Source organism: Coregonus lavaretus (assembly GCF_964263955.1).
Source record: "Coregonus lavaretus genome assembly, chromosome: 3".
NCBI lineage: Eukaryota > Metazoa > Chordata > Actinopteri > Salmoniformes > Salmonidae > Coregonus > Coregonus lavaretus.
Genome location: NC_139990.1, coordinates 72,435,789 through 72,449,948, shown reverse-complemented (window position 1 = coordinate 72,449,948; position 14,160 = coordinate 72,435,789). Strand labels below are relative to the sequence as shown.

General features: G+C 44.1%; 1 protein-coding gene across 1 annotated transcript in view; it reads right to left on the bottom strand.

The window, feature by feature from the left end:
* Positions 1–6,596: 6,596 nt before the first annotated feature.
* Positions 6,597–14,160, bottom strand: part of LOC311119178 (protein DOP1A-like) — a 34,823-nt gene continuing 27,259 nt past the window's right edge. The window contains exons 26-38 of the mRNA XM_084157718.1: positions 13,850–13,954; positions 13,397–13,463; positions 13,109–13,253; positions 12,626–12,705; positions 12,035–12,144; positions 11,678–11,827; positions 11,502–11,563; positions 9,681–9,833; positions 9,397–9,533; positions 8,939–8,994; positions 8,385–8,549; positions 7,873–8,002; positions 6,597–7,220 (exon numbers count right to left, since the gene is read on the bottom strand). Coding sequence (XP_084013844.1) covers positions 6,912–7,220; positions 7,873–8,002; positions 8,385–8,549; positions 8,939–8,994; positions 9,397–9,533; positions 9,681–9,833; positions 11,502–11,563; positions 11,678–11,827; positions 12,035–12,144; positions 12,626–12,705; positions 13,109–13,253; positions 13,397–13,463; positions 13,850–13,954 — 1,669 coding nt within the window. The 3' untranslated portion in view covers positions 6,597–6,911. The remainder of the gene's footprint in view (positions 7,221–7,872; positions 8,003–8,384; positions 8,550–8,938; positions 8,995–9,396; positions 9,534–9,680; positions 9,834–11,501; positions 11,564–11,677; positions 11,828–12,034; positions 12,145–12,625; positions 12,706–13,108; positions 13,254–13,396; positions 13,464–13,849; positions 13,955–14,160) is intronic.

Here is a 14,160-nt window from a genome sequence, read left to right as displayed (position 1 = left end):
CTTCTCTCCGTGGCGTCAAACCTCACGACTCAAACGTCAAAAATGGTCCCCCCCAAAGCACAACCAGTCGTGGTATTCCAGGCTGCCCTTAAAAATCCACTGGGGAGGTGGGTATAGGAAAAATACTCTCAGCCCAGATACGGGGAAATGTTGTAGGCTATTAGGCCCCTATCTGAGATCGGAAATGAAATGACAAGTTGAAAAGGATGCTTGACATGGATAATGGCAAATAAGGTTGCGCCGTGCTTTCCTCTCGAGTCCAATTTACCGATAGCCTATGCCTTGTTTAGGCCTGGCCCATGCTATATAAACTAGAATTGACAAATAAGATTAGCCTATAGGCTATCAGAGCTGTAATTTATCGTGAATATGCTAAACAAAACAAAATTCACATGCTAAAGATGAGGTCGATATCTTTTCTATGATACATTCTCGTTGTAATTGTCTATAAACGGGTATTTCTTTTTTGCTATGTTTGATTTGTATAATTCTACATTAGTAATACATTATTTCCAATGAAATATCAGTTCAATTGTCTGTAGGCTATTCTATTCTAAAGTCCTTACTGTAACGGTTTGTATGGTAGCCTCCTTATAAAATGATGATTCGCTGTGGATGATGCTCTACGGACAAGGCGTCCTTCTCTCTTCCAGCGAAGGACTATAATCCTCTCCAAGGACCGCCGTTTTTCAGCCTACTATTTCGCCTCTCAATTTATGGGCCATTCAATAACAGTGGCGTTCTTTTCCCCCAGTGATCCCACCGTTCACCACCGACGACGCTTGAAACAGAGGAGGTGGATGGTGGCGTTTTGGAGGATTTGCCTGGTTTGTTTATTTATTTATTTATTTATTTATTATCTCACTCCTCACTCCTCCCCCTCGTCTGAGTCAGGTTAAACGTCATGTAAGAACCGAGTAGGCTAGTAGCAGCATCCCTGTAAGCAGTGGGAGGCATACACATGGCGAGGCGAGTTCTTAAAGAGTTAAAGGGACCAACGATGTAACTGATAGGCAGATTCGCACGAGTAACCAATAGCTGATCTGGCCAGTGCTGGAGAAGGATGTGGAAAGCTCTCTGACTCAACTATATTGTGTTGTATTACGCTGTTTATTATGCTTTCATACAGTGCATTCGGAAAGTATTCAGACCCCTTGACCTTTTCCACATTTTGTTTAGTTACAGCCTTATTCTAAAATTGATTAAATAATGTTTTCCCATATAAATTTACTCACAATACCCCATAATGACAAAGCAAAAACAGGGTTTTAGAAATGTTAGCAAATGTATTACAACTAAAAAACAGAAATACCTTATCTACATGAGTATTAAGACCCTTTGATATGAGACTCGACATTGAGCTCAGGTGCATCCTGTTTCCATTGATCATCGTTGAGATGTTTCTACAACTTGATTGGAGTCCACCTGTGGTAAATTCAATTGATTGGACATGATTTGGAAAGGCACACACCTGTCTATATAAGGTCCCACAGTTGACAGTGCATGTCAGAGCAAAAACCAAGCCATGAGTTCGAAGGAATTGTCCGTAGAGCTCAGAGACAGGATTGTGTCGATTCAAAGATCTGGGGAAGGGTATCAAAAAATATCTGCAGCATTGAAGGTCCCCAAGAACACAGTGGCCTCCATCATTCTTAAATGGAAGAAGTTTGGAACCACCAATACTCTTCCTAGAGCTGGCTGCCCGGCCAAACTGAGCAATCGGGGGAGAAGGGCCTTGGTCAGGGAGGTGACCAAGAACCCGATGGTCACGCTAACAGAGCTCCAGAGTTCCTCTTTGGAGATGGGAGAAGCTTCCAGAAGGACAACCATCTCTGCAGCACTCCACCAATCAGACCTTTACTGTAGAGTGGCCAGACGGAAGCCACTCGTCAGCAAAATGCACGTCAGCCCGCTTGGAGTTTGCCAAAAGGCACCTAAAGGACTCTCAGACCATGAGAAACAAGATTCTCTGGTCTAATGAAACCAAGATTGAACTCTTTGGCCTGAATGCCAAGAGTCACGTCTGGAAGAAACCTGGCACCATCCCTATGGTGAAGCATGGTGGTAGCAGCATCATGATGTGGGGATGTTTTTCAGCAGCAGGGACTGGGAGACTGGTCATGATCGAGGGAATGATGAACGGAGCAAAGTACAGAGAGATCCTTGATGAAAACCTGCTCCAGAGTGCTCAGGACCTCAGACTGGGGCGAAGGTTCACCTTCCAACAGGACAACAACCCTAAGCACACAGCCAAGACAACGCAGGAGTGGCTTCGGGACAAGTCTCTGAATGTCCTTGAGTGGCCCAGCCAAAGCCTGAACAAACATCTATAGAGAGACCTGAAAATAACTGTGCAGCGACGATCCTCATCCAACCTGACAGAGCTTGAGAGGAAATGCAGAGAAGAATGGAAGAAACTCCCCAAATACATTTGTGCCAAGCTTGTAGCATCATACCCAATAAGACTCTAGGCTGTAATCGCTGCCAAAGGTGCTTCAACAAAGTACTGAGTAAAGGGTCTGAATACTTATGTAAATGTGATATTTCAGTTTTTTAAATACATTTGCAAACATTTCTAAAAACCTGTTTTTGCTTTGTCATTATGGGGTGTGTAGATTGATGAGGAAATGATTTACTCAATTTTAGAATAAGGCTGTAACGTAAATACTTTCCGAATGCACTACCAGTCAAAAGTTTGGACACACCTACTCATTCAAGGGTTTTTCTTTATTTTTACTATTTTCTACATTGTAGAATAATAGTGAAGACATCAAAACCAAGACATCATAACACAAATGGAATCATGTAATAACCAAAAAAGTGTTAAGCAAATCGAACTGTATTTTATATTTTAGATTCTTCAAAGTAGCCACCCTTTGCCTTGATGACAGCTTTGTACACTCTTGGCATTCTCTCAACCAGCTTCACCTGGAATGCTTTTCCAAAAGTCTTGAAGGAGTTCCCACACATGCTGAGCACTTGTTGGCTGCATTTCCTTCACTCTGCGCTCCAAACCATCTCAATTGGGTTGAGTTCGGGGGATTGTGGAGGCCAGGTCATCTGATGCAGCACTCCATCATTCTCCTTCTTGGTCAAATAGCCCTTACACAGCCTAGAGGTGTGTTTTGGGTCATTGTCCTGTTGAAAAAAAATGATAGTCCCACAAAGCTCAAACCAGATGGGATGGCGTATCGATGCAGAATGCTGTGGTAGCCATGCTGGTTAAGTGTGCCTTGAATTCTAAATAAATCACTGACAGTGTCACCAGCAAAGCACCCCCACACCATCACACCTCCTTCTCCATGTTTCATGGTGGGAACCACACATGCAGAGATCTTCCGTTCACCTACTCTGCGTCTCACAAAGACAAGGAGGTTGGAACCAAAAATCTCAAATTTGGACTCATCAGACCAAAGGACAGATTTCAACCGATCTAATGTCCATTGCTCGTGTTTCTTGGCCCAAGCAAGTCTCTTCTTATTATTGGTGTCCTTTAGTAGTGGTTTCTTTGGAGCAATTTGACCATGAAGGCCTGATTCACGCAGTCTCGTCTGAACAGTTGATGTTGAGATGTGTCTGTTACTTGAACTCTGTGAAGGCTGGTAACTCTAATGAACTTTTCCTCTGCAGCAGAGGTAACTCTGGGTCTTCCTTTCCTGTGGCGGTCCTCATGAGAGCCAGTTTCATCATAGTGCTTGATGGTTTTTGCGACTGCACTTGAAGAAACTTCAAAGTTCTTGAAATGTTCCATATTGACTGACCTTCATGCCTTAATGATGGACTGTCGTTTCTCTTTGCTTATTTGAGCTGTTCTTGCCATAATATGGACTTGGTCTTTTACCAAATAGGGCTATCTTCTGTATACCCCCCCTACCTTGGCACAACACAACTGATTGGCTCAAACGCATTAAATTAACTTTTATCAAGGCACACTTGTTAATTAAAATGCATTCCAGGTGACTACCTCATGAAGCTGGGTGAGAGAACACCAAGAGTGTGCAAAGCTGTCTGTCACGGTTTCGGCCGAGGCTGCTCCTCCTCCTTGTTCGGGCAGGCTTCGGCGGTCGTCGTCCCCGGAGTACTAGCTACCACCGTTCGATGTTTCATGTTTGTTTGGTTTTGTCTGTTTGTACACCTGTCCCTTGTTAGTATTTGATTTGGTTTCCTATTTAGTTATCGTGTGTTGGGTCAGGTGTTATGTGTGATTGGTTTTTGTCTAGCTGTTGCTCTCGTTATTACTCTCGTGTTTTGTTGTTTTTCGAGAGTCCGCACTGTGTGCGCTATTGTCTTTTTACGCACGTTGTTATTTTGTGCGTAATTTGTATTTTGCCTCCCGGTTGGGTTGGCTGTTCGCCTGTTTGGTGCTGCCTTCATTTACTAAAGTCTGTTCACGAACGCCCGTGTTTCCTGCGCTTGATTTCCACACCGCATCTACACTCAGCTACTGACACTGTCATCAAGGCAAAGGGTGACTACTTTGAAGAATCTCAAATATAAAATATATTTTGATTTGTTTAACACTTTTTTGGTTACTACATGATTCCATATGTGTTATTTAATAGTTTTGATGTCTTCACTATTATTCTACAATGTAGGAAATAGTTACAATAAAGAAAAACCCTGGAATGAGTAGGTGTGTCCAAACTTTTGACTGGTACTGTATTTCTATACTGAACAAAAATATAAATGCAACATGCAACAATTTCAAAGATTTTGCTGCGTTACAGTTCAAATAAGAAATCAGTCAATTGAAATAAATTCATTAGGCCCTAATCTATGGATTAGGCAGGGACGCAGCCATGAGTGGGCCTGGGAGGTCATAGGCCCAGCATATCAGAATGAGTTTTTACCCACAAAAGGGCTTTATTACAGACAGAAATATTCCTCAGCACCCCTCTGACGATCCTGCAGTTGAAGAAGCCGAATGTGGAGGTTCTTGGCTGGCATGGTTACACGTGGTCTGCGGTTGTGAGGCCAGTTGGATGTATTGCCAAATTCGCTAAAACTATGTCTTATATTAGAGAAATTATCATTAAATTATCTGGAAACAGCTCTGGTGGACATTCCTGCAGTCAGCATGCTAATTGCACTCTCCCTCAAAACTTGAGACATCTGTGGCATTGTGTTGGGTGACAAAACTACACATTTTAGAGTGGCCTTTTATTGTCTCCAGCACAAGGTGGATCTGTGTAATGATCATGCTGTTTAATCAGCTTCTTGATATGCCACACCTGTCAGGTGGATGGGTTATCTTGGCAAAGAAGAAATGCTCACTAACAGAGATGTGCCAAAATTTGAGAGAAATAAGCTTTTTGTGCGTATGGAAAATGCCTGGGATCTTTTATTTCAGCTCATGAAACATGGGACCAGCACTTTGCATGTTGCGTTTATATTTTTGTTCAGTGTATATAAAGAACAGCTAGGCCTCAGAGGCAGCACAGGACCAGGCTAAGATTGCCCACTAGGATGACTATTGCATTTGTAAGTCCATACATTAAGACCCCTCTACTATATATATGTTTAACTGTGTACATAGAATGAAACAATCTTTACAACATTTTATTCTGCCAATCAAGAATGTTTCGGGCCTTTAAATGTACTTCCAATGCCTCAACATGGACAGTCATTACAGTAAATAGAAAAGTTGGGAGGGAAATGTTTGATGGACACAAATTCATGTTCATGTCAACCATCTCTCCTGTCTAGCACCGGACATCGTGCTGGAAGCTGTCTCCACTACAGGGGGATCTTTCCTCTAGCTCTCAAACACAGGAGAAACCATGCAAGCACTCCCTCTTTGTGAGGATGTTTTCATGCCTGAGGAAGACTTTCAAAAAGTCCTCCTGTTGCAAGACCTTGTAGAGGAATGTATTAGTATATTTATACTTATTATAATCATTACATTAATTTCATTGTAGTTTGTCTTTTTCAAAACTATCTAATCTCATATTTCACAAAGTGGTAGATGTAACTGGCCAAAATGTGTGGCAGCATTCTAGTTATTTAGTTGAATTCACAAATTATAGCTTCTATCTGTCCCCAACCCTATATATGAAATTATACATTAAAATGGCACAAATCAATCCAAAACACTATATGTACAATATGAGAGAGAGAACATGTTAAAGGCTCAGTGCAGTAAAAAAAAAGAAAAAAAGTTTTATATTTCCACACTATGAGGTTGGAATAATACTGTCCTAGCAAAATTCTTGCTTGAGAAATTGCTCTTTGCCAATAAGCTATTATTATTTTTTGACCATTACAGTAAGGTACTTAATTGTTACCCAGAAATGATTTGATATTGAGATAAAAACTGCTGCATTGGACCTTTAAGTGCTTTCCACTCTCTATGATGCTCAAACCATTTCAGCACCAAGGCGCTATCCATCATCCATGTAATCGCAGAACAGATAATGGGATTACATATTCTTGCCAAACATTTCAAAAGGCTGAGGCTGTGAGCATTTCACCACAGGTGTTGACCATTCATAGTTGTAAAAAACAAGGTTAATTTAATAAATCAACTGGTGCTGTGTATACTCTAATAATAACATGTCTGTCCATGGTGAGAGTAAGACCGAGACACACAGGGCATGTAGAGCTCATGATAAGTCTTTAATTTAGTAAGTCACAACGATATAGAATGGCACAGCATCTTCACATTGTCCCAGAGAGGGCTCACACAAACTGTCTTAGTCAGGCTTCACAGCTGCCCTGTATATACAAATAATTAAAAGCCTTTGAAAAGTAAAATAGTCATTATAAATACAAAACGAGAAAAAAATTTACAAACTTGATTTATTTTTAGTTTCCATGGTTTATGCCCCTTTATACAAGATGAGTTTTATTCACTAGTGTTTTCTATTAATTTATTTTGCTTTGGAAAATACATTTCCCTCTGTCCCTCGTGTTCACGTCTTGATAAGGCCCTCTAGAAAGTCTTTCTCTACCATCTCCTCGATGTTCTGCCGTGCTCGGCTCCAGAACACTTTTTGGCTCTCCAGCTTGCCCTCTTTGTTGGGGAAGGATTGGCCAGAGTGGCTGGGGGCGGCGTTGTGGGTGGGGCCATTGCGGCTGCTGGCCTTACTGTTGAACACCTGGCTGAGCAGGTTGAAGAAGGGGAGGAGCTGCTCCATGCTGCGGATCACGTAGAGCGTCAGGGTGAGGTGGCCCGGTTCCCAGGACAGAGTACGCAGGGAACAGTCCTCCTCTGGGTTCTTCTACAGGACGGAATGGATGGAAACAGACGACAGCAGAATGAGAAAAGAGTTGTGTAAAGTAGCTATGACTTTACACATATTATATGTATGTGTTTTGTTGGTGTGCCATTATGTTTTTTGGCGGGATTTCTTTGCCAAGACTCACCTCAAGTCTCTGATAGGATTGTCTGCCGGATTATTTTATTTTTTACAAATTCTGTACAAAACATGCTGGAACACACTGTCCAGGCTACAGTTGATATTTAGATTTTTCAAGTTTCACTTTTGTTGTCACGTGGGGAAAGCGCCCTAGCGCCCTGAATGGCTCAAGGGTGTGAAGCTCTCTCTGACGCCCGTCCAAGATTCTACATGTTGAATCGTGAAAGACTGCCGGCAGGTGGCCCCTGGATCACACCACGGGGACTGCAGCTGATGTTCGCCCACTGATGGCTTTCGGGAAAAGATGTTCAGCGTGTTGTGTCCAGGCTTTTACACTTCTACTGAACCTCACAAGTACCATTAGGCAACTACTGACCTTAGGGGTACAGTAAGTTGTCCCACATTTCGTTAATAGCTAAAGTTACCATGGTCATTGGGATTGGCCACTTTTGCTAATGTGGGTCTACGACCAGCCTTGTATTATGTTGCTCTGAAGGTAGACCAGAGCAGTTACCTTGGCTCGTTTCCTCAGCAGCTTGGCTAGTCGGACAACGTAGGGTTTGAACTCTCTCTGGTGGGTCCCCTGTCGTCTCACCTCCAGGCCCGAGTCATCAGATGCCTCGGGGATAAAGGCCCAGCGGTACCTGGGAAAGAACACAGCCAATACCCAAACATTACACACACACACACACACACACAGTAGGCCCACATTGGAAATAACATCAACCTTTTCACACTTCTGAGCAAAACAGAGCCAAATTGTGATGGAAAAGACAAAGTGACAGGAAAATATATGAGCCATCACTGCATGGTTTCATTTAGCACAATAGTGTGAAAAGGCTTGAGGACCTCATTGGGTAAAAGTGTTGCAACATACTTTCATGTGTTATGAAACACAATCTATGTGCTTAATGCTTTTATACCTTCCAAAAATATCTAAATGAAAAAGTGCAGTGTGCACTACAGTCTTCAGATTAATGTACTGTATGTGAGTGTTTGAATCCAGAGTAGTGGGTTAGTACACACATCTGGAACTGAGGCAGGCTCTCTGAGGGCAGGGCCAGGGCCAGGTCCAGCAGTTTGCAGGCAGACAGGTAGAGGTTGAGCCAGCGCTGGCTGTTGTAGGAGGTGGAGAAACCGTTCCCTCCAGAGTAGGTGGTCTCCAGGCCAGCCACCGATGGACCTGACGTCCTACAGGTCAAACCCAGATGGAAACATGACCAATGCATACACACAGCATAGACACACAGCAACGGACCAGTTTCCTGGACACAGATTAAACCTAGTCCTGGACTCAAATGCACTTTCAAAGGAGAATCTCCATTGAACATGCTTTCAAATTCAGGTCTACTCTTAATCTGTGTCCAGGAAACAAGCCCTACAAAGTCACCCAGGTTGAAGATACACATTGGTAGTGGATGTTTCCCCCCCCATACAATCTAAAGCGCTTTGAGCACCTGAAAACGCGATGAATCCAATCCATCATCAAGTCACATAATTTCTATGGTAGGAAGAACACACATTCTCTCATTGTCATGTAATAATCAATGTTTACTCCCATCTGGTGGATTGACAGTTACCTTGACATGTCCTCGTCTGCTGTAAGCTCCTGCTCCATGAGTAAAAAGACCTGAACCTGAGAAGGAGGAAATACATAGGTAACTAAATAGGAGAAACGCCACACACTGTTTGGATGATACATAATGATCTATTATCTTGGTCGACGATCTATAGTACAGTAGTTTGAGACAACAAAGGGGATGATAGCCACAACTCAGTAATCGAAAAGGATTGCAAGAATAACAGTGGGGCTTACTTATCCAATCAAGACACTCATTACTTTATTTAAAAAGCCTACGTTATCTTAGAAATTCTATCAAAAAATGTTATAAACAGCAGGACAAACAAACGCAGAGGTGTTTCGGCTTGGTGTAGGCCTTCATCAGGCTGTTCATCTGCAGTTGTCGCTTGTGTGCGTGTGACTACGTGTGTATGTTTTTTGGTGTTTGTGTTTGTAGCATGCTCTAGTGTCTCTCACCAGTTCAGTGATCATGGTGGGCCACAGAGAGGTGAGGTGTTGAGGAGACATGCGCAGCAGTAGAACCCTGAAGAACAGGAACACCTGGGCATGGAGGATGGGCACCTGGGGCAGACGCAGACTCTCCACCAGCCGCTCTGATGGGGGAAACACACAGGTATATAGGTCAATGCTCCATCGCTGTGTGTGTGTAAATATTTGAAAACAGAAGGACGTTGTGTGTTCGTTTCTTAGTGGTGTGTGTGTGTGTTTGTTTGTGTGCGGGCCTGCCTGTGTGTGTTTACCCTGTATGTCAGGTAGGTATTTCTGGTACTGGTCCACCTCGCTGCTGTAGATGGTGAAAGCCAGGCGTTTAAGCAGCATGGCTCTCTGCTCCAGCTCTGCGTCTCGGTTAGAGAACAGATTCAGAGAGCTGCTCTGAGCCACCGCCACACGAGCTGCAGACACACACACAGGTTAACTACTATACTATAACAGGTCTAATATAATATCTACCAACATATTTACAGTGCCTTCGGAAAGTATTCAGACCGCATGACTTTTTTCACATTTTGTTACCTTACAGCTTTATTCTAAAATTGATGAAATTGTTTTTTCCCCCTCATCAATCTACACACAATACCCCATAAAGACAAAGCAAAAACAGGTTTTTAGAAATGTTTGCTAATTTATTAAAAATACAAAACGGAAATATTACATTTACATAAGTATTCAGACCCTTTACGCAGTACTTTGTTGAAGCACCTTTGGCAGCAATTACAGCATCAAGTCTTCTTGGACGCTACAAGCTTGGCACATCTGTATTTGTGGAGTTTCTCCCATTCTTCTCTGCAGATCCTCTCAAGCTCTGTCAGGTTGGATGGGGAGCGTTGCTGCACAGCTATTTTCAGGTCTCTCCAGTTAGATCGGGTTCAAGTCCGGGCTCTGGCTGGGCCACTCAAGGACATTCAGAGACTTGTCCCGAAGCCACTCCTGCGTTGTCTTGGCTGTGTGCTTAGGGTCGTTGTCCTGTTGGAAGGTGAACCTTCGCCCCAGTCTGATGTCTCTGTACTTTGCTCCGTTTGTCTTTGCCTCGATCTTGACTAGTCTCCCAGTCCCTGCCGCTGAAAAATATCCCCACAGAATGATGCTGCCACCACCATGTTTCACCGTAGGGATGGTGCCAAGTTTCCTCCAGACGTGACGCTTGGCATTCAGGCCAAAGAATTCAATCTTGGTTTCATCAGACCAGAGAATCTTGTTTCTCATGGTCTGAGAGTCTTTAGGTGCCTTTTGGCAAACTCCAAGCGAGCTGTCATGTGCCTTTTACTGAGGTGTGGCTTCCGTCTGGCCACTCTACCATAAAGGCCTGATTGGTGGAGTGCTGAAGAGATGGTTATCCTCCTGGAAGCTTCTCCCATTTCCACAGAGGAACTCTGGAGCTCTGTCAGAGTGACCATCGAGTTCTTGGTCACCTCCCTGACCAAGGCCCTTCTCCCCCAATTTCTCAGTTTGGCCGGGCGGCCAGCTCTAGGAAGAGTCTTGGTGGTTCCAAACTTCTTCCATTTAAGAATGCTCTTGGGGACCTTCAATGCTGCAGAAATGTGTTGGTACCCTTCCCCAGATCTGTGAATCGACACAATCCTGTCTCGGAGCTCTATGGACAATTCCTTCGATCACATGGCGTGGCTTTTGCTCTGACATGCACTGTCAACTGTGGGACCTTATATAGACAGGTGTGTGCCTTTCCAAATCATGTCCAATCAATTGAATTTACCACAAGTGGACTCCAATCAAGTTGTAGAAACATCTCAAGGATGATCATTGGAAACAGGATGCACCTGAGCTCAATTTCGAGTCTCATAGCAAAGGGTCTGAATACTCATGTAAATAAAGTATTTCTGTTTTTTAGTTGTAATACATTTGCTTTGTCATTATGGGGTATTGTGTGTAGATTGCTGAGGATTTTTATTTAATCCATTTTAGAATAAGGCTGTAACGTAAGAAAATGTGGAATAAATCAAGGGGTCTGAATACTTTCCGAAGGCACTGTACCTGTAAAGCTCACATACAACTATACATAGAAATTCTAATTTAGAAGAATCAGGCTACTCAATTATACTTACTCATAAGATCTCTAAACGTGGTCTTGTCGTGGGTCATAAGATGATCAATGATGGCTCTCCAACTGGAAAATACAGGAGAGGATGTCAAGATAGAATCCCATTATATGAAGCACATATAAGAAGAATACACCGACCCCCCCCCCCCCCACACACACACACAACAATTCCCAACTCACTGGCTGACACAGGAGGAGTCCATCTGGAAAAAGGTGTGGTCCATGAAGAGGTCGAAGGCTTCTTTCTTCCAGGCCCGCCGGGTGTACTGGTACCCACTCAGACTGCTCAGCAGCTGGATACATGCCCGGTAGCTGGGGGCGTTGTGGGCACTGCCAGGGCAGAGGGCACACATACACACTGCACATTAGGGATAGGACCCAGATATGACCTGACCGGGAAATACTGGGCCCTAGTTCCACAGCTTGGGAGAGTTTCCTAGCCACATCCAACGGGCATGTTATTTAGTGTAGCTGAGGACCAGGGAGTGCTCTTGGCTCTAGTGAAGGAGTGCAGTGTATTGGCTGGTCCATCCATACCTGTGGTTGCGGAGGTAGGGCACCACATAGTGCATAATGTTCACCAGTAGGGGGATCACCCTCTCCTTCTCATCACTGTAGAACACCATGTCTAGGAGATGGGCCAGCACCTGACAACACAGCACACATTCACTACTGTCAACACTCTGCACTGTTCGGATAGGACACACAGAAACAGCATACTGCACTAAAAAAGTCCTAAAAAGTCATAAAACCTAGCACATTGCAATATTGCTTTAAAAGATACATACTGGCACTACAGCAGACATAAACCTACCAATAACCACTAACAGACTGCAATGAGTAAACGTGTCACATGACATAAGCCTAAACAATGGGAAGGGAGGGAGGTCCTGTTTATAACACCGAAGCAAGAGCTCGTCTCTATCTGGCTTCAACAGCGACAGTGTCCAGGGAAGGATTTATTCCTTTCCTAATAATGATTGAGGTTGGGCCTGGGGGGAGGGAGAGCTGATCGTAAATCAGCTGAGTGTGAGTCGACTGTGTGTGGGTCCTGGTAGCAGAGAGTGGAGAGGATGGACAGATGGACGGACACAGACAGACGGCCAGACGGTGCGCTTGGTGTTTTACCTCCGCTAGCAGTGTGAGGGCATGAACGCTGTACACAGATGGAGTGAAGCTGGATGCCTCCATCACTGTGAGCATTAGATCTGAAACACACACACACCGTTAGTGACACATCATACGCAGCACACACACACACACACACACACACACATGCAGACACACGCTGCACGTGAGCACAATCAAATATCCACTCTACCATAATAGCCTAAACCTTTGAATACATTCCCAATACATTGCGTCATTCTAAGTGGTATGATAGTGTGGATATTGACACAGAGCCATACATTCAGTCACACAAGAAACACCTGTAATCGGCACATTCCCAATTAAGGTTGTGTTCATTAGGGACCAAACGGAAGAAAACGGACTGAAACGGGGAGGGACACCCTGGACTTGTCCAATAAGAAGCTGGTGCCCCAATGAACACAACACTGACGTATTGTACACAACTAGCACAGACAGCCAGGGTCCTCTCATTGCTCCTACCCTCTACGTCTTGCTCCATGCTGGTCCCGTCCACCATGATCTGTGGCGAGGCCTTGACCTCCAGGTTCCTCCTCAGCCAGGTGGTCTGCTCCAGAGAGGAGCCTGCGATGGTCCCGATGGCCTCCACCACCTTGTGGGTCACATCCTGCACACACACACACACAGACATCAGGGACACAGACGGTGAATAATCATATTGGCTTTGTTACAATATCCATACTACCATACCACTTAAATCAAATGCATGCCCAATAAATTGCTTCAATCTAATTTGGGACTGAGGCTTACCTGCAGCTCCCGCTGGTCCTTCTTGCTCTCTAGGTTTGGGTTCTTGAGGATGAACTCATTCAGAACTCTGGGGAAGAGACAGATGGATAGGTTAGTCTGCTGGCTGCGTATGTAGAGGATAGATAAGGGGAAGGGAGTGATGGTGTGAGAGTCAGAGAGAGTTTTAAAGGTGTGTAGTTGTACCAAAAACGACACAGTGGAAAGGAATCGCAGAGCTCTCCCTTTGTGGGTGTAGCTTCCATACAACACACCCACAACGTCACTTTGGACATTAGCGTATCCAGCACAGTGTCAAAGCTAGCTTGCAAGATCCTCCCTCCTCCGACTTGATTATTAGCTAAATGTATCCTTGTGTCTTCTTCCCCTTAATGAAAATGACTGGTCTTCGATAGCTTTATCGCTAGCGGTAGTGCCTGGTATAACTGGCCTGTGTGTGTGTGTGTGTAGTCTAACCCCAGTATGAGGAACTGTCCAGGAGCAGGCAGCCCCAACTGTACAGAGTCCTTCAGCAGGGCCAGCAGAGACGGCCAACTGTCCACCAGACTGGACACAGGGATCCTACATAGACAGAGAGGCAGGATACAGTCACAAACAATGTTCTAATGATGGGTCAAGTACTCATTTAGGTCAGATACCTTTATAAACAGCTTAGTAACAATAATAGCATAGCTACAGAACTCAATGAATTGGACTATCGAAGTAAGGAAAATCAGGGGAGTATCTGAATTTAACTCAATTTTATTCTACCTGATCCCAATGCTCAA